Source organism: Chiloscyllium punctatum, chromosome 41 (genome assembly GCF_047496795.1).
Source record: "Chiloscyllium punctatum isolate Juve2018m chromosome 41, sChiPun1.3, whole genome shotgun sequence".
NCBI lineage: Eukaryota > Metazoa > Chordata > Chondrichthyes > Orectolobiformes > Hemiscylliidae > Chiloscyllium > Chiloscyllium punctatum.
The window spans coordinates 46,192,143-46,210,392 of NC_092779.1; the positions used below are offsets into that span (position 1 = coordinate 46,192,143).

The 18,250-nt window shown below is 40.6% G+C and overlaps 1 protein-coding gene across 6 annotated transcripts in view; it reads right to left on the bottom strand.

Annotated features, from left to right (window-relative positions):
- The window catches only part of ripor2 (RHO family interacting cell polarization regulator 2), a 259,207-nt gene that overhangs the window by 38,329 nt on the left and 202,628 nt on the right, over window positions 1-18,250 (bottom strand). For all 6 annotated transcript variants that reach the window (XM_072560835.1, XM_072560830.1, XM_072560833.1 and 3 more), the window contains exons 7-12: window positions 14,728-14,877; window positions 9,337-9,400; window positions 6,798-6,841; window positions 6,320-6,445; window positions 2,831-2,979; window positions 2,307-2,436 (exon numbers count right to left, since the gene is read on the bottom strand). In XM_072560835.1, coding sequence (XP_072416936.1) covers window positions 2,307-2,436; window positions 2,831-2,979; window positions 6,320-6,445; window positions 6,798-6,841; window positions 9,337-9,400; window positions 14,728-14,877 — 663 coding nt within the window. The remainder of the gene's footprint in view (window positions 1-2,306; window positions 2,437-2,830; window positions 2,980-6,319; window positions 6,446-6,797; window positions 6,842-9,336; window positions 9,401-14,727; window positions 14,878-18,250) is intronic.

Genomic DNA, 18,250 nt, shown 5'->3' on the forward strand with positions numbered 1-18,250 from the left:
TTGTGTGGCATGCCTTTCCTCTCTCCTAATGCCAGGTTGGACCTGACATTGTCCAATGGATTTCCAAGCCGCTACAAATAATGACGTCATCAAACAGCATAACCTAACAAGTCAGAATGAAACTTTCTGCATCACTCTGTGGTTCTGAGCCTCTGGTAGCTGTCTTTCCAGCAGCAGCAGGCCACTGCCTCCCAGTGATACTGCTGATCAAAAGAGATGCAGGCTTCTGCCTGGCCAGAGGCTGTCTGTAGGCAGGACCTCCTCCCTCAGCACTTAATTTCAGGGAAAGCCTGCCAAGGGGCCTCTGCACTGCTTGATCACATGGCTTGTAATTCAGCAGCTCCCCCTCTGAAAAGAGGCTGTCTCGCCAGTCCTCCAGAAGGCAAGTGAGTCCCCATCACTCCACAAGAGCCTATTGAATGACTACTTGCTAAACACCCTACCTGATATCCAATTCTAGTTCGGTCAGTGCAACTGAATATTGGGCAGGCAGTAAAACAGGTGGTCACATCCATCCTGCCCCTTTTGCTTTGTTACTTCCCAAGAGGAATCCCTGTGCCCTCACACACACATAAGCTGAACATCCCATTTGCCTGTTTGCCATCCGGTATCTGCTTATCATTGCCAACTATCGGTGACCCAACACCAAATCCCAGTGACCAAACCATTTAATAAAAGGAGTAGCTGACCATTAGCATTATACCACAGAAGCATTTGGCATGAAACAAACTCCATGGCATGGAATATCACAGTAGCAGCATGTTCCATGAATGAAAGTAAGAGACCACTGAGTTAGTAGACAAAACAATATAGCCTCTGTAGCAATGGTAGTCAATTCTTCAGGATGGATTAATATTTTCCTTTTCAACCTCCATCCCAGTGTGCCCCAGAAAGGGTCACACACCTGCCAATCGCAGATCCCGGTTCAGCTGAGCCTAGCATGGTGCTTCTGGAAGGTTCCTGTGAAAAACCATAGAGTGCCCGCTTGCAAGAATCGTCCTGCCCAGACCCAGCCAGCAAACTGGTGTTGGGGGTGGCATGGGCAGGGAGCTTCTTGTAAGCGGGCACTCTGTGGTTTTTCACAACAAGTTGATAATCAGCAAATTTTGATTCCACCCAGTGCTGCCCAACTAGAATTACCCTAAAGTTATATACAAATGCTCACTGAGTCTCTGAATTGGAATATTCAAAATGTCTGAAGTAATCACAGGCAGTTCAAAGCTCCCTGGTCTAGCTAAGAAGCTGAAATAAACCTTAATATCTGCGTATCAATTATTGACATATTAGGAGTTTTGACATATTAATCATACAAAACTAAAATAAACACCAAAAGATCAATAAAAAAATTCAATAATTCTCTATCTTCCCTGTTGTTTCTCAAACTTTAATTTATACTATACTGATTTATTTACAATTATTTTATATAACTTGACTGTTTTCAATTGCCTCCAGCCAATTAAGCTCTTGACGTGACTAATTTAAACTTTAATGTTTGATTTTTTAAACACTCAACTTGGAAGCAAAAGCTCTGGAATGCAAGAAGAGGTTTTACAGATGAACGGTACTGGCAAAGCAAGAACTTGTGTCGATGATATGGACACAGAGGTTACGCCCTTAACTACACAGGACTCTATCCAATATAATAAACACACCGAAAATATACCCATACCTCATCTGAAATTAAATCAGATAGTACAATAGAAATTGTATCTATTACACAGAGGGAAATCAATTTAGAAACTGAATGCTTCCTGTTTCCTGTCACCTTGAAGTTGCCTACATCGTAGATAAATTGATCCACAGAGTAACAATTCATGCTACACTATTGTGATAGCTCTACATTCCACACCAGTCGTGATTTTTTTATGAGACATGTAACATCAAGTTATGCCCTGGTTTATTCTATTTACTGAGTTGGGACAATATGATGTCAAGTCAGTACAGTCAGCAGATAGAGGAGAAATTCACCCCACCAGTGCATGATGATTTTAATTTAGGTGCCAAGGTGAAACAGTTATATCCTAAACTCCTGGGCTATGCAGTCTTTTTTATGGACAATTATAGTATCACAATAACAAGACATCAGCTCTAACATAACAACTTACATTCCAGTGTCCCTGCTTAATGTTGGAAAATCATCACATGAAGACACAAAATATGTAAGACGTAAAAACAAGAAAAATTCAAATTTATGAAAAAGCAACTTGCTGTATTGAAACTTTGTTACTCGTCTATTGCTCACTACTAAGCTTATAAAGTATTTTCTGTACTCTTGCACAAACCTCAAAATAGAACACGTTACTTACAAAGAAGGAGAAGTCTTCAAAGGTGGGCGTTTCTGGGGTGTTTTGGCTGTATATGGAACATCGTCTTTGCACACTGGAGGCTTTATGTAGATTGCCTGTGGATGGAGTCAGGTCTTCCTTGTCAAATGGACTGTGAATAAAACACGTATACAACAATAGTTAATATTTCAAACCTCTCACATTCTATAACACCACTTCATGTAAATATCATATGTTCTTTTGTATTTTTCATGGTATGTTGTAAGGCCATTTTAAAAAAAAAACTTAAAATATATCTTTATACTGATAAGAAACAATAATTGAATAAAGGCAACACTACTAGGCAGAAGTGGGTACTGCAGATGCTGGAGATTAGAGTCAAGATTAGTGTGCTGCTGGAAAAGCACAGCAGGTCAGGCAGCATCCGAGGAGCAGGAAAATCAACATTTCAGGCAAAAGCCCTTCATCAGGAATGAGGCAGTAGGAACACTACTGCCATCTATGGAATGTGAAAAGCATTGCAATAGTTAAGAAGTGATACTTACTACCACGTGACCTCAAGGTTTAATTTAACAGTTCCAAGGTCATTGATGTCCACGGCAACCATTTGTGGTCTGGCTGTGAACAGGTCCTTAGTTTCACAGATGACACTTCCAATCAGGAGATGAGTAGCTAATCCCTTCAACTCTGACACCTGACAAGTAAAACGAGAAAGAGCAAGTCTGTCAGTGCCAGTAACACTCCCAGTTCAAAGACATCCATCACCAAATATTGGGTTATAACTTCATTAATTTTGCTGGCAACTGAATAGATTTGTTTCTTTGTTGTGAATTTTTTTTCACGAAGGTACTTTCTGATGAAGAGTAACACACAACATTTTCTATCATATAAGACCTTCCCTGGAGCTAGACACTCTGTAGGCAAACAGCAGGGTGATTGGGTGGGGGTCACAGGTCAGCTAATGCTGCCCTCAGCTAGCCTGCAGGCAGTGTAAAGCAGCAACTAAGAACGAATACTTCAACTTGTGGGTGGCACGGTGGCACAATGGTTAGTACTGCTGCCTCACAGCGCCAGAGACCCGGGTTCAATTCCCACCTCAGGTGACTTTCTGTGTGGAGTTTGCACATTCTCCCCGTGTCTGCGTGGGTTTTCTCCCACAATCCAAAAATGTGCAGGTTAGGTGAATTGGCCAGGCTAAATTGCCCATGGTGTTAGGTGAAGGGGTAAATGTAGGGGAATGGGTCTGGGTGGGTTGTGCTTCGGCGGGTCGGTGTGCACTTGTTGGGCCGAAGGGCCTGTTTCCACACTGTAAGTAATCCAATCTAATTACTAAATTAACCCTAGCTGTCACCTTTCAAGTTGCGGCACAGCCCCACCAGTCACTCATCAGAGTGACACTGCTGACATTGTAGACCACCTAGTGAAGGAAGGTCAAACAAACATTACACGCATCAGAAGTTGCTGTTTCCATGGGTAATATCACCACTCAACGTTCAGCTGTTTACACTGCTTACTATTTGCACTCAAGTTTTCAGAAGAAATTTAAATATCTAATGACTCCCAACACCACAATGTATGATACCTATACTTATTTAGTTTATCACAAAGGTTTTCACACAACAAGGCTATTTTTGAAATGCTATTTAAGAGAAAAGCAGTTGCGATATCCAAATTCTACATATGTCAGTAAGATGGCTAACCGGTTAAGCTGCTGTGGGTGGTCATGGTTGAGAAAGGAATTTGAACGATTAAACTATCTGCTCTTTCTCAAATACAGTACAGCTATAAGATCTTTCATGGGCAACTGGGCTGGCAGACAGGATTGCAGTTTAATGCTTCCTTTGTGGGACCACAGCATTATTAATAGGACTGTTCAAACTAACAAGAGACTTGATTAAGTGGTCAAACCTGCAGCCCTTTCAGTCAGATAAAAGTGCTAGCAACAGAAACAAGCGAACATGTACTGAATGCATAAACAATAAAAAGATAGTAGAGATTGGGATCATAAAAGCGATCATATTGGATTGACTGAGCAACACCTGACGTGAAACAGAAATGTCCTGCGAAGGAGTTCTGAATTCTGCACTGACATAAATCAGAAAGTTCAGAAGGTAACAACTTCAACTATGGAACCGACTGTCAGATTTTTGCAGTGGACTGATAAGACCAGACAACCTGAGAAAGAAAGAATTTAGCTGCTGGACATACCTCCCAATGTTAGCAGTAAGTTTGCATTGAGAATCACAGACTTTACAGTGCAGAGAAAGCTGGTGTTGTGTCTCTGAAACAGCTATTCACTTGTTCCTTTTCTATTCGCTTCCCCTTTTAAATCTCCCCACCCCCACCCTCCTCTAGCTTATCTCTCCACGCTTCAGGCTCACTGCCTTTATTCCTGATGAAGGACTTTTGCCTAAACGTCGATTTCGAAGCTCCTTGGATGCTGCTTGAACTGCTGTGCTCTTCGAGCACCACTAATCCAGAATCCCCTTTTAAATCCGTTTTCATTGAATATTCATCAACTTCCCTTTTAAGAACTATTAAGGATTCTACCTTCATCACCTGGTAGAGAGTGACAATGGGATATTCAGCCATTTCTAGATTTATTCTCACTGTTCAAATCAAGGGACATTTGTAAGTAAATATTCTCTTTGAAGACAAGAAAAGCAGAGGATGTATTTAACTTTAGAGCAGATGGTAAACAAGCTGAACAGAAATATTTTACAGTATTGCCACAAAGCATACACTCCACAAACTCCAACACTCCAGGCTCCAAAACACAAAAGCTAAAACACTCCAGGCATTTTTCTGTTCTTATGGGGTCATGCTGCCTGTTTGCACATTTTGCAATAGCTTTCTTAGATAAAGAACAGGTCTAGCTCAAACAAAAGTAGAGAATGCTGGACTTAATCAGCAAGTCAGGCAGCATGTTGTGAAGAATCAAAAAGCTAACTTTATTTTCAGTCAGGCCTTCTTTAAAAATGATGATACTACAACATGGAAGAAGGAACAGAGTGAAGCAACGAGCAATCATTCTGGGAAATAGAAAAGGCAACCATTGAAACAAGACGCAAAATGTGTGCGAGCCGTTAAACTGGTTGAGTAATGAACAAGAGATCGGTGACTGATAATTGCACACATCAAAAAGTAGTATGCGGAGAGAAATGAGGGAAATACAATGTATCTGAGATCTGGCGTGAATTCTTGCAGCAGATTGGCTTAAATGAAGAGAGCAGACAAACAGAACATTCCCTATTGATCGATCAAACTGAGGTTGGAAAAAGCAGGTGAACACCAAATCGATGGCTTAATGGTTAACATTGTTGCCTCACAATGTCAAGGATCCAGGTTCGATTCCACCCTGGGGAGACTGTCTGTGAGGAGTTTGCACATTCTCCCTGTGTCTGCATGGGTTTCCTCTGGTTTCCTCTCACAGTCCAAAGATGTGCAGGTCAAGTGGATTGGCCATGCTAAATTGCCCATAGTGTCCAGGGATGTGTAGGCTAGGTGGATTAGCCATGGCAAGTGTGGGGTTATGGGGGTAGGGTCAAGAGCAATGCCTTAGTGGGATTTTCTTCAGAGATTCAAAGCAGACCTGATGGGCCGAATGGATTTTTATGGACACCAGAGATGGAGCTGTGGTATTTTGATGAGGGCAACCTCATCCTCAACCATTGGAGTGTTCTGGTTAAGCTTAGGACATTTTTCTTTCCCTACAACTGCAGCCTGACTTGCTGGGTATTTCAATTTGCATTGACTTTAGATGAGAAGAGGAAAATTAGACCATCACTGTGTGCACTGCTGGAGAAGTGGCTGTTCATTGAAGTATAGCAGGCCTAACCTTGAACTGTAAACTGTAATCAGATCTCACATGATCAGTTATCACACACAATCACAAGCCAAGGGGTCAAACCTTCCAGGAGAAGCAGAACTGGACTTGGTTATTCCTCATTCAGTTCTCAACAGATAATTTGATTAAACGTTGCACTAATTTTGTGAGATTTATCCCTATATCGGTACATGTCTACTTTAAATACCTTAATTGAGAAGAATTCATTAATCAGAGGTAAGAAAACCATCTCCTCTCCATCCCAGCTTTGTCGGTCATTCACTTCTATTTTGCCTTTTAATTTCCACCTTTGACGTCCATAGCGCATAAAGATCTTGTTGAAGAACAAAACAAACAGTTGGTGCATATTTTACAGATGAATATCTGGAATTTCATTTCAAAACTCAAAAATTACTTCTCATTCTGCTCCCCCCTTTAAACTTTGCTATTGCTCCATCCACCAGAATGGCTGCTGTGAGCAATGTTGTCGCACAGAACTCCTGAGTTGCAAATCAAATGGAAATTGGAAAAAGTACAGCAAATAGAGAAGAGTGAAGTTTTTTTTTCAGTTTTTCATTGAGGTGACTCATTTGTCACCTCACAGAGGATCAATATGTCCTTGCGATGCAAGGACCAAAATGTGGTGTCCCACTGAATAACTTAAAACTATAGGATGAAGCCCTTACCTCATACTGATCTCCTGGGCACAGACGTGCAAAACCAGCTAAACCTGCAGAGTACAAATAATGTCAGGATCACAGCTGGAGTTTAAAGCTTGGTTACAGTTTGTACAAAAGCCTTACTTTCCCAGATGCGGAATAAAAGACTTGAACATTTCCAATTTAAATATAAGTTCTACTTTATAAACAATGAAGGGAAACGTTCTGGATTCTTACTGTTGGTGAGATCCCTGGCTCAATAAGAATACATTTTGGAAATTTAAGCTGACATTGCACAGTTTTGATAAGAAAATCACGGGTGGCCGAATATCTGAAACATGCCCGTGGGGGGAAAGCTCAAAACTGATGAGGGCAATCGGAAAATTAAATCTTTAATTTGGTTTTATTTTATTCATTGAAAGAAGCTTGGAGTAATTTGTCCATTTGATGCTATTTCGAGCATCAAGCAGCCTTTAAATATTTCAGATCATATGTAGTCCCTGAGTCCTGTCACATTCAACAATCTCATTGTTAAAATAATGCCAGAATTTACCTGTTTTGCACTTTGACATTAAATTATCACTGAGATGGAACACAGAGGAAAATGGGCAGAGAGGATTACTTGTTCATAACTGCACCCCCGTCTCTACATGCTCTGCCTGGGTGAGTATTCAAAACTCCAGCACAAAAGAGAAGACATCCTAGTGAATCTCTACAGAACATTTCCTACTTTAATTAACAGTATTCCATAGTGCAATTGCTCAGGCTGCATAAAAAGTACTTGCGATATTCTCCAGCAAAACCTATCCTACTTGTACTTGTGCTACAAATTATAATTTCCCATTTTGAAAGAGACAAAAGAAATTGTATTTCTGTCCCATCTTACACAACCCCAATATGCCCCAAATGTTTCCCAGCTGGTGAGGTTCACTTCGAATCGTGTAGTTTTTGCAATGTAGGAAACCATACACACCCTATTTTTGCACTTATTCAGCAACTGACCAGCATCAGCAGAGGTGAAGAACAGATACCTATTTGTTTAAAAGTAAAATACTGCAGATGCTGGAAGTCTAAAACGAACACAGAGAAACTCAGCAACTCTGGCAGCATCTTTGCAAAGCCAAAACGAGTTAACATCCCAAGTTGTATATGTTCAAGTCCAGAACAGTTCTGAAGAAAAATCATACCAGACTCAAACATGAACCCTGTTTCTCTTAAACAGAAGTTGCTGAGTTACCCCAACACTCTCTGGGTTTATTACCTATTTGTTTAAGCCTGTTGAGGGATAAATATTAATCAGGAATCACCCTTCGTTTTTGCGTGATGTCATGGGATATTTTACATTCACTCAGGAGAATAGATTTCATTTAAAATTTGGGCATTGACAAGTTTCATCTGAATGGTAACAACTTGAATCATGCAGCACTGAAATGTCACCTTCGACTGGGACTTGAACTCACACTTCATAGTTTAGAGGCGAGTCTGGCTGAGCTCATATTTCACTGAGCAATCCCACTCTGGCATTAAATTTTCATCTTGATTAGAAAGTATATGTAACAATGATAAGGCCAGTTATTTACAGGTCAGCAAGAATATGGCAAGTGTGTATTTCTTAAATAGTCAATTCCTCAAACTAGGATGAGGTTGTTACTGCAAATATGAAAAATATGATATTGTGAACATTTCTTCAGCCATTAAACAGCCATTTAAGTGGTGTAGATGACAGAAAGCTGTTGAGTGATTTTATCCAATAATTTCTACTGGAAGGTGTAGCCTTTTGGATAATGAATCATGAAGATGAGCTACCCAGTGATAATCACAACCACATATGAAGGACAGTGACATATCATAACAGTGACTATAACTCAGAAGTGTGTTATTGACTGGAAAGTGCTTTTAGACACCCAGCGGTTCTGGTAGGTGCCTAGTAATTGTAAGTCTTTCTTTTCTTGTACATGAACTAGATTACTGGTGCCACAGACCTATGTCCCAACAAGCAGTTCTCCCAGCAGGCTTCCCAGTGAGTGCAGTGAAAGGAGCAACAGTAGGTCAAAGGTATACGCAGGCATTAGCATCCCACCACATTTGGAGCGATGATAGATGGGAGGAGGTTACAGGGAAGGGGTGAGGGTGAAATTATATGGTAAGGAATGACAGAAACTCCAGAAAACCAGCCAGCCCTGTTTGCAAACTCACTGTGAAATCTGCTATTCTAAGGAATATTATCTCAAAATGACAATTAAATTATTTGATTTTTCAGGATAATATTTGGCTTATAATACTGTCTAAGATCAAAGAATAACATAGGAAATAATATAAAGGGAATATTGAAAGCCTGTGCTATTGGCAGGGATTCTGTTCAGATTCATACCTGAAGTTCAGTCAGTTCATTTTCTTATTTGGACCGAACAGCGTTTCACATTCCAATTTGTAATATACTGTACTCCTATCAGGCAGAAACTCCTCTCTCTCCCCCTACCACCCCTCAAAACTCATAAAATCACACTGCCCACCCCCACCCCAGACCATAAATTTTAAAAAAAACTTTTATTCTGTTAATACTTACCTTTCATCTTAATGTGAAATTCTCCCAGCAGGCTTCCAATCTCTCCTTCCAATGAGCACAACGCCTGAGGGTGGAAGGAGTTAATGTCAGTAGAAGGCACACACAGAGCACCACATTAAATCCAGTAATGTCATAGTGAACAGTCTAGAATAATTTCTGCAAACGTGGAATCTCCAACAGCGATGTGCCTCATATTGTTTACTGAGATGCATTATCCCAGACATCTCAAGATTTACTGGAAAATGAACTGCTTTTCCTTTAACTCAAGTAAACTGCTCACAAAATAAGGAAATCATTAAACACGCAATCGTTTCTTCACAGTTTGGGTGAGTCCAATGGTTATTTACAATTTCCACTTTAAACGATGCAAAAAGAATGGTATTATGCTTTGAGAATAAACTGTGGACTGTTTCCAATCAGAATTTAACTGGACAAGTCTGTCTGGATCCAGAATCTAGATAAAAATAGCAACTGCTGGAAATAGTCAGCATGTCGGACAGAATCTGTTAACATTTCAAGTTGATCATGACTCTTCTTTGGAACAAAATTTCAAGTCTCTGTCTCTTTTGCAATTCCCCACATATCAACTTAACCTGCTAAATGTTTATGGCATTTCTGATTTTATTTCAGGATATTATTTTTGTCCCAGGATTTAGGTGTTAGATCCGTCACCCCAAATGTGTTTGGCTGTGGACCCTTATGGCTGTGATGAGCTTGCATATTGAGCCTGGGATGTATTTCCAAACCAATGTCAGGCCTCTGAGATAACTTTCTAATGACAACATTTGGCTGTGGCATGGTCTTGGTGTTGATGACTGTGGCGCTAGTCTGGCCTATTCCCCGAGCCTGTGCCATCTCTTTCCATTTGATCTGAGGGTCAAAGACAGTCAGCAGGAACACCATTTATAAACCTCTGGATAATGTGAGCAAGGACCTATCCAACACTGCCCTCATCCTGATAGCCACCTTTGTGTGTCTGCATCAAACTGTGCATAGACCCTCAGTACGCAAACGATGTGTCACTATATACTGAGGTTCTTTCTGTCCTCAGTGTTATGAAGGATGGACCTGGCCTCGTTGCTACAGAACGCTCCAAGCAGTTGGACTGTTCCATATCACCTGTCACCTTTGGAAAAATTTGCAAAGAAAAACAGCTTTGACCACAGATCCATCAGAAAGTGGTCAGCACATAATGTCCTTGAGATTGTACAGGAAAAGGATTTTGTCAGGCGGTTTCCTGAGCAGACTGTTAAAGTCATTTGGCAGAATGTCTCATCACCAGAACTTTCAAACAGGCACCAAGATTTAGAGAGGCTGGTGGTGAGAAAGGGCACTGCCCACCAGATGTATGTACTCTCTTTGCCACTGCACATTGGCCTTGAAGCTGCTCTGGAAGGGTCTGTCACACATCTCCTTCTGGAATGCAGCTTTGCAAAGAAGGTCTGGAGAAAGATGCCATGGTTCTTGCCAAGGTTCATCCTGAGCAGGTCTGTGATGCAGGACTCTGTGCTCTATGGGATGATCCCCTATAGACAAACATTAACTGTGTTTGGAGAACCATCAAATCAGTGAAAGACAATCTTTGCTCTACTCAAAACCTGTTGGTCTTCCAATGGAAGGACTGATATCAGCCAAATGTTGCAGAGTGGCTCATTCCAAGGTGCATGATGACGTGCTGAGGGACGCATTAACGTTTGGAACAGCTGCCACCAAGGTGCCAGGGGGCAAGACTACCATCCAAGCTCTTTCTGCCAAAGTATAACAAGAGTCCATTCAGTTATCAGACCCTTGTGTTGCAACAAAATTAATGTAAATAGTCTCTTGCCTGAACAGAAAATGCCTCTGTGTTTGCAGCCATAGGGATACTCTAAGAAATGTCAACATTCCAATATGTTGTTTGTTTTTTCTCTGCAAAGAATGTACAGAACTGAATTACATGTATTTATAGATGATTTGTATTAATAATTGTGTATAATTGTGCAATAACCAAATTCTATAAACAACACTGTATCAATAATCAAAAGGACTTATTTGTGATATAATTAATACTGATTTCAATGTAACTATTTCCAATTAAAAAACAGACAGAAGGTAGGATTTTTCCATTTTGCACTTATGCAGGGAGAGCGTTTAAGGAGCAAGAAACACTCCCTATATCAAGTAACTTTATCCAAAAATATACAGCCTGCCAATCAGCTGATTAAGAGCTGACAGATGAGCAAATGTGAGTTTGTTATTGAATCACAGGCCTTGACGCTGAAATCCAGGTCTCCAAAAGCTGTTAGCCAATCAGAGGCTAGCAGCCTTTGGGTGCGAATGTCCATCAGTATAAATCCTACATCTTGGGAGTTCCAGTAATGAGAAGACAAGTTCATTTCAGACTCTTCTCAGGGTTCGGAGTTCATGTGGGGAGGGGTGTCAAAGGCAAGGACAGGGGACTAGATTTCAGAGGTGATGCTCTTGTCTGCCATCTGTACCTCTGATTACTTTAAGACTGGGGCAATTAAAGACCCTTCCCCGATGCAGCAGGCAGGTCTCCTTGATTTCCCAGGTGGGAGGCTAGCCATCTTTCTTGCTTACCAGAGAAGCAGGTGATCAGAGTGGTGGCAGTTTGAGGCCCATAAGTGACCATTAATTGATCACAAAAGGACCTTATTCGATCACCATTGACCTTCTTATCCAGAACTTAAAAATTGAGATGGTGAGAAAGGGGGTGAGTTTCTCTTCAGGGTAAAGTCACTTAATTACTTCCCCTTTTCACTAGTTCTCTTGTCACCTCCAGGAATGAGAAAATCACCCTCTAAATGTTTGCTTCTAAAATATGAATCTTTGATTAGAAGATATACTTAGTGTGACTAGAATTATATGTTTACATTAATTTTCTGTTGTGCTTCCATTTAATGTAAATACAATCTGGCTTCTTATTGGTTTCTCTAATAGACTGAGTACTGTACATTCTAATGTAGGCTGATTTTAGTTTTTTTTGTCCAGACTCAGAAATACAAATTGCTAGTGTTTCTAGCACTGCAGATGGGATTGGGAGAGGTCAGTCATGCAAATATAACCTTGTGAGATTACCCACGTATTTTAGGCAAGTACCCTTTCACTCTGGCTGGTAATCCTTTACCTCAGCAGGGCATCCTGCCCCAACTGTTGCTGTATTCTTTAATGCAAATTCTTCACCCTCATTTCAAACTATCATGTTGAAATCATATCTCACTACATTGTTGTCATTTTTAACGGATTCGCTCCTAAGGCCTCAAAACTATGGAATATTTCCCTCCATTTATCTCCAGTTTCTACAGACTTTTAAACCCAAATTAAACTGTGACACTAACCACCAAATCCTAACCCATTAGCCTAGCAGTATTGATTGGCTCAATGAATTCATGTTACTAATAGCGAACCAACCTGGCCACATCAGTTAGCTGCATCCCTTCCACCACAAATCACTCTTGGCAATGCCAATTCAACATTTCCTTGGTCCTCCATGGTTGCTTATGACATGCACATGGGGAAATTAAATCTACTCGAACTGTTTAAATTTGTGAAATGCGCCCAATCATTGCATTCTGCTGTCGTTAATTTAGTTTTGGTAGGTATTGGCTCAGTTCTTGTACAATTCTTGACTTTTTGTGCATAATTGACGCTCCCAGCATTCCTGTCAATGAGCTCATCTCTGCCACTAGGATTTGCTTGTGCATTCTTACGCAATGCATGTTTGTATAGCAATGGGAGCAGGTCGATCAATCTTCAAGCCTATTCTGCCACTCAAATAAGTCCTGGCTAATCTGATACTTAACTCCATCTATGTTCCTTGGTGCCACTATTTTTAATAACTTGGTCCAATAAAAACAAACGGTATTAATTTCAAATCTGAATGTTACAACTGACCTTCCCTCAGCAACCTTCCAACACCCAGATACATGTCATAATCTCGGGTTAGCCATCACTTCATAAATATTATCTTTGTTTTTACAAAATTATTTTTGATTTTCCATGTCCTACTTCATCTCGAGCAGAAGCACATTCAATTTTTCTACTCTTCATAACTCCCGTTCTCAAACACTTACCCACGAAAATGGACACATTTCCCAACCTGTCAACTGCATCCTTTCCAACCGTATTGTGCCCATATTCATGGTGACTCCCAAACAACTTGACCTTTTTCTTCTTTTCATTAATCAAAATCTCTTACCTCCATGTAAATCTGTTTGACTCTGCAATTTCTTGAAAATGTAAGGTATACAATTGCTAAATCTGACATTTAGAATCTGTCACTTAAGGAGACTCATCTAATATCATCTTTTAGCACCAGATTTATCCCCACTTCCAACACTGAATTTAAAACAACCACAACTGCTGATCTGAACCAGTTTCCTTTGCACAGTAATAGCATTGAAGGACTGGTTAAAAGTATTTTCTAGCTATTTGGCAAATTTCTCTTCAAGAAGTGCTATGTCCTTTATTGCCATATCAAAGGTCTGCTTACAATGCATGAAGTTGTAACAGTAAGTGCCATGTACGAAAGTCTTCTCTGAAACCTATCTTATCAGAAACAATTGATTATCGTATTTCGTTCTGGCCTAAACAAAAACTTCTATGTGTGTTTTTTCATCCTCCAATGCAATTTCTCAGTAAATCTTTTTCTAGTTATACTCAGTAAGCATTAATTAGCCATTCATCATTTACATCCTTTCAACCTTGACAGGATCCTGTTCAATAAATGTTATTTGTTCAGTAAGAACTTTCACTCCCATTAGAGAGGCAATGAGGTAAATCATATGAATTAGCGTTCCTTATATTTAGCTTCTGACAATGGCTGTGTTTCTGTACAGAGAGCAGAGCGGCTGTTTCACGATCCATTAATAATAACACTCTTAAGTCAAGAACAATTTGTGTTTGTATAGTAACTTTTAACATTGAAAATATTCTCAAGGCTTTTCAGTGAAACATAAAGAAAAACAGGCACTGAGTTTTGAAAAGTGATTATCAAAAGCCTGGAAAAATGGATGAAGTTTGAGGAGAATCTTCATGGAAGAAATATGATAAAAAAAAGACAGAGGGATTAAAGAAGGGAATTCCAGAAAGTAGCTCAGACAGTGTACAGTAAACGGCAGTCCTAAGAGTACACTATTTAATTGTTCCCAATACTATCTAATCCAACAGAAGAATCTACAGTATTGAGTTGACTTCAAACTGCTCCCAAGGCCAAGCTCTTGGATCACCCAACCCAACTAACTTAAAACAACACATCAAAATGATATGCAGCCAAGAGCAGAATTACTCTTGTCTAGTCTGTTTTTCCTTCTTGCTAAGCAAACTATTTCAAACTAAAATGAAATATCCTCTTGAGTGCTGCATCGGCTGAAGCCAAAGATAATACTGTACCTCTGTGTTTTCTTTGTAGCTCTTCTGTATCGCGGCTAGGCTTTCCCGAGCACCCTTAGTGGAAGGAGACATTTCAAAGGCCTGTTTCAATTTGGAAGCTCCATCTCGAAGCCTTTTCTGGATGCAAAATGTCTCATACAACTCATCCACCTACCGAGGCAATATGAACAAAAGAAAGTGTTAATCAACTGTGCATTTCATGCACTTTGGATTTGATTTTTTCAAATTGCCAGTAGAATATTTTAATGAGTTTACTATAAGAGGGATTTTGAGAGTGTTCAGGACAACATTCTTCATGGAGTAGAAGAACTTTAAAAGGGAAAACTAGGGCGGCACAGTGGCTCAGTGGTTAGCACTGCTGCCTCACAGCACCAGGGTCCCAGATTCGATTCCAGCCTCGGTGATTGTCTGTGTGGAGTTTGCACATTCTCCCCGTGTCTGCGTGGGTTTCCTCCGGGTGCTCCAGTTTCCTCCCACAGTCCAAAGATGTGCAGGTCAGGTGAATTGGCCATGCTAAATTGGCCATAGTGTTAGGTGCATTAGTCAGAGGGAAATGGGTCTGGGTGGGTTACTCTTCGGAGGGTCACTGTGGACTTGTTGGGCCAAAGGCCCTGTTTCCATACTGTAGGGAATCTAATCTAAAAACGTAAGGTTAATAGAAAGAATCTTTGGAATTTTAATACGATGGATAGAGGCAAAATGGCTCATCATAATTATTCTAGTTTTCCCTGCATTGAGAAAGACACAAGTTCAACACTCACTACTTCAGTTTATTCTTCTGAACAGATTGGGAGATCCTGGATGCAGTGCTTGTGATTTTCAGTTTGCACAGATGTGGGACTCTGCCAAAAATCGTAGTGCCTTGAAAGTTACAGTGGTTTAGGAAACCATTATTTCTGTATACAATAAATAGGACAGAAGCTTCTGCACATTGAGATGATGAGTTTGGAGACAGGAAGGGAATTTAATCAGGCAGGACGGTAGCATGCCTGAATCCACTGCCTGCCCACCTCAGCCAGAATTATGTTACACTAAGGAAGGCTCAGGGTCAACTTGCCCACCCTCCCCTCATCTTCAGAACTTGAAGAGGCAAAATAATGATCACAAGGGCCTCATCCTTCTGATATGAAAACAACCCCAAGTAAATCTGTTCCTAAACATCATGCATGGCAGCTAAAACCATGTACTGATGTTGGTACCTTGCACATGTATGTGTGCGCGTGCGCGCATGTGTGTGTGCATGTGTGCATCCACTGAGTACCAACATCCTCCTGTCATCTCCTCTGATTCCCATCAGCAAATCACCCTGCCCCCATTTACTTACTTGTAGCCTAGATCAGTCAGGTGGCATCTGTCCTTCCTGCAGTAACCCCGACCACCCCAGTGATACTTAAGTCCTCCAACCTCTGCCCCAAGGGTCTTAATTCCAAAGAAAGTCCTGTCAATGGCATTGGTACTGCCTGTTTGACTCATGGTATGGAGGGCCTTCCAAAAAAAGAGGCATCTCTCACTGACTCTCCAGCCAGCAGGTGAGATCCCTGATCTCTCAACAACAAGATTCACACGTAGAGTTGAAACCTCTCACTTGAATTTGCTAATTTTAAGTCGAACCTGAATTGAATGTCTAGAGAAGATGGATTATGAATCCTCTGTCAGTGGACCACTTCAGTTTGTGCTTGGCCCCGGCTCCAATTGACTTTGATGTTTTTGATGAGTCACATCAAACTCAGAGCCTTTACTACATCCTTCTCATGGATCAGGTCATGATAAGGTCATCAGTTCCTATGTTCTACACATATCTAATGTTTCTGTACAGTGTTTACAGAAGTACATACAACAGTAATTGTTTTAAAAAAAAACTTGTCTCTCTATTAGATTTACAGAGCAGTATGTAAATGAAAAAGCGTCATAATTTGTAGTCAAATGAACATTTTTTGATGTTCAAAGTAACCACAGGTAAGTGATATATTAGCACATTCGGGCAGGAAATCACACAGGAAACGACACAGGAAATGAATTTGAACCCCCCCCCCCACCAAACCATTGTTTTGCAGCATAATTATTATAAAATAGATCCTTCTCTAATAGATGGTTTTTAAGAAACACATTCAGAATTGAGACTGACCTCAGTGCAATGTTGAAAGAAATGCAGATGTGTGGGTTTTACAGAGTTTTTAGATGCTACAAAACATGGATACTTTTGAGATACTGATGTGGATCGTTGTAGCCTTCTAGATAACACAGGTAGAATGGTGAAAAGGGCAGAAGAGTGACAGATATGTTTCAATGCATATAATTGTTAAGTGATATACATTGGCAGGATGAGCATGGAAAGATAGTACATTACACAGAGTGTGATATTGAAAACTGAAGGTGAGCAGAGACATTGGTGACCATTGGCTGAATGTACCCACAGTCAGTTACAGTATTTTGTTGAATGAGAGTCATCACACTCAGTCTGCCATGGCTCAAAGCAGCAAACTTTGCACAGTCTTCCAATCTTCACCTCATTAAATGGTCTCTTCAACACCCACTTTGAGAGGCAGAAGCAGAGGAGAGGGAAAGTGCTTACCACTGCCAGGACCTTCTAGTATTCATGCTCATTTAAAGCCAAACTGTTGTCGTGAAATGGGTTTAACCCTGAAATGCTACAGTCATTTCTAACTCTTAATTCAAAATTGTTGCAACTTGCCTCCAAACTCTTTCCTGCCTCAGCTTGCCCAGCCGTGGCCTGCACCCACAACTTGTCCTCCTGCTAATGAAACAAATCGTGTGTGTGTGTGTGTGTGTGTGTGTGTGCGCGCGTGTGTACGCGTGTACGTGTGCGTGCGTGTGTACATGTGTGTGTGTATGTGTGTACATGTGTGTATGTGTGTACACACTGTAATGGTGTACGTGTGCGTGTGTGTGCATGTATGTGTGTGTGTACATGTGCATGTGTGTGTGTACATGTGCGTGTATATGTGTGTGTGTGTGTGTGTGTTGGTGGGGATGGGGGGGGGGGGGGGGGGGGAGGAGGAGGGAGTCTCAGCTGGGAATATTCCTGAAAATGAAAATCATGTTTTGTGGTATGTGGGTTTCTGCAGGTCTTATGCCAACATTTCGGTGGCAAACTGGACAGATGGATTCAACTCAACAATTTTACATTTTAAATTACACACTTGTCCAACCTGCCATCTCTTTTAGTTTTGTCCTACAAACTTCATAAACATGATCAATGCCTCATGGGTATGTCTTCATAATCAATATTGGAACGTTCACTCTTACTTGCAAAAGCATTTTTAATGATAATGGTGACTTAATCTTATTTTAAATAAGTAATATAAATAGCTCTGTCAGGAACTGGTTAATTTTAGAGACTTTGCCCTGACGGGATGTTTGTAACCACTGCCAATCATTACAAATATCTGTTACTTGTTGCAACATTTCCTCTTAGCCACAGCCTGCTTCCTGCTACAAATTGTACTTGAACATATGTGTCACTTTAGTTGGGTATGTTCAGTACAGATATGAATAACTTGAA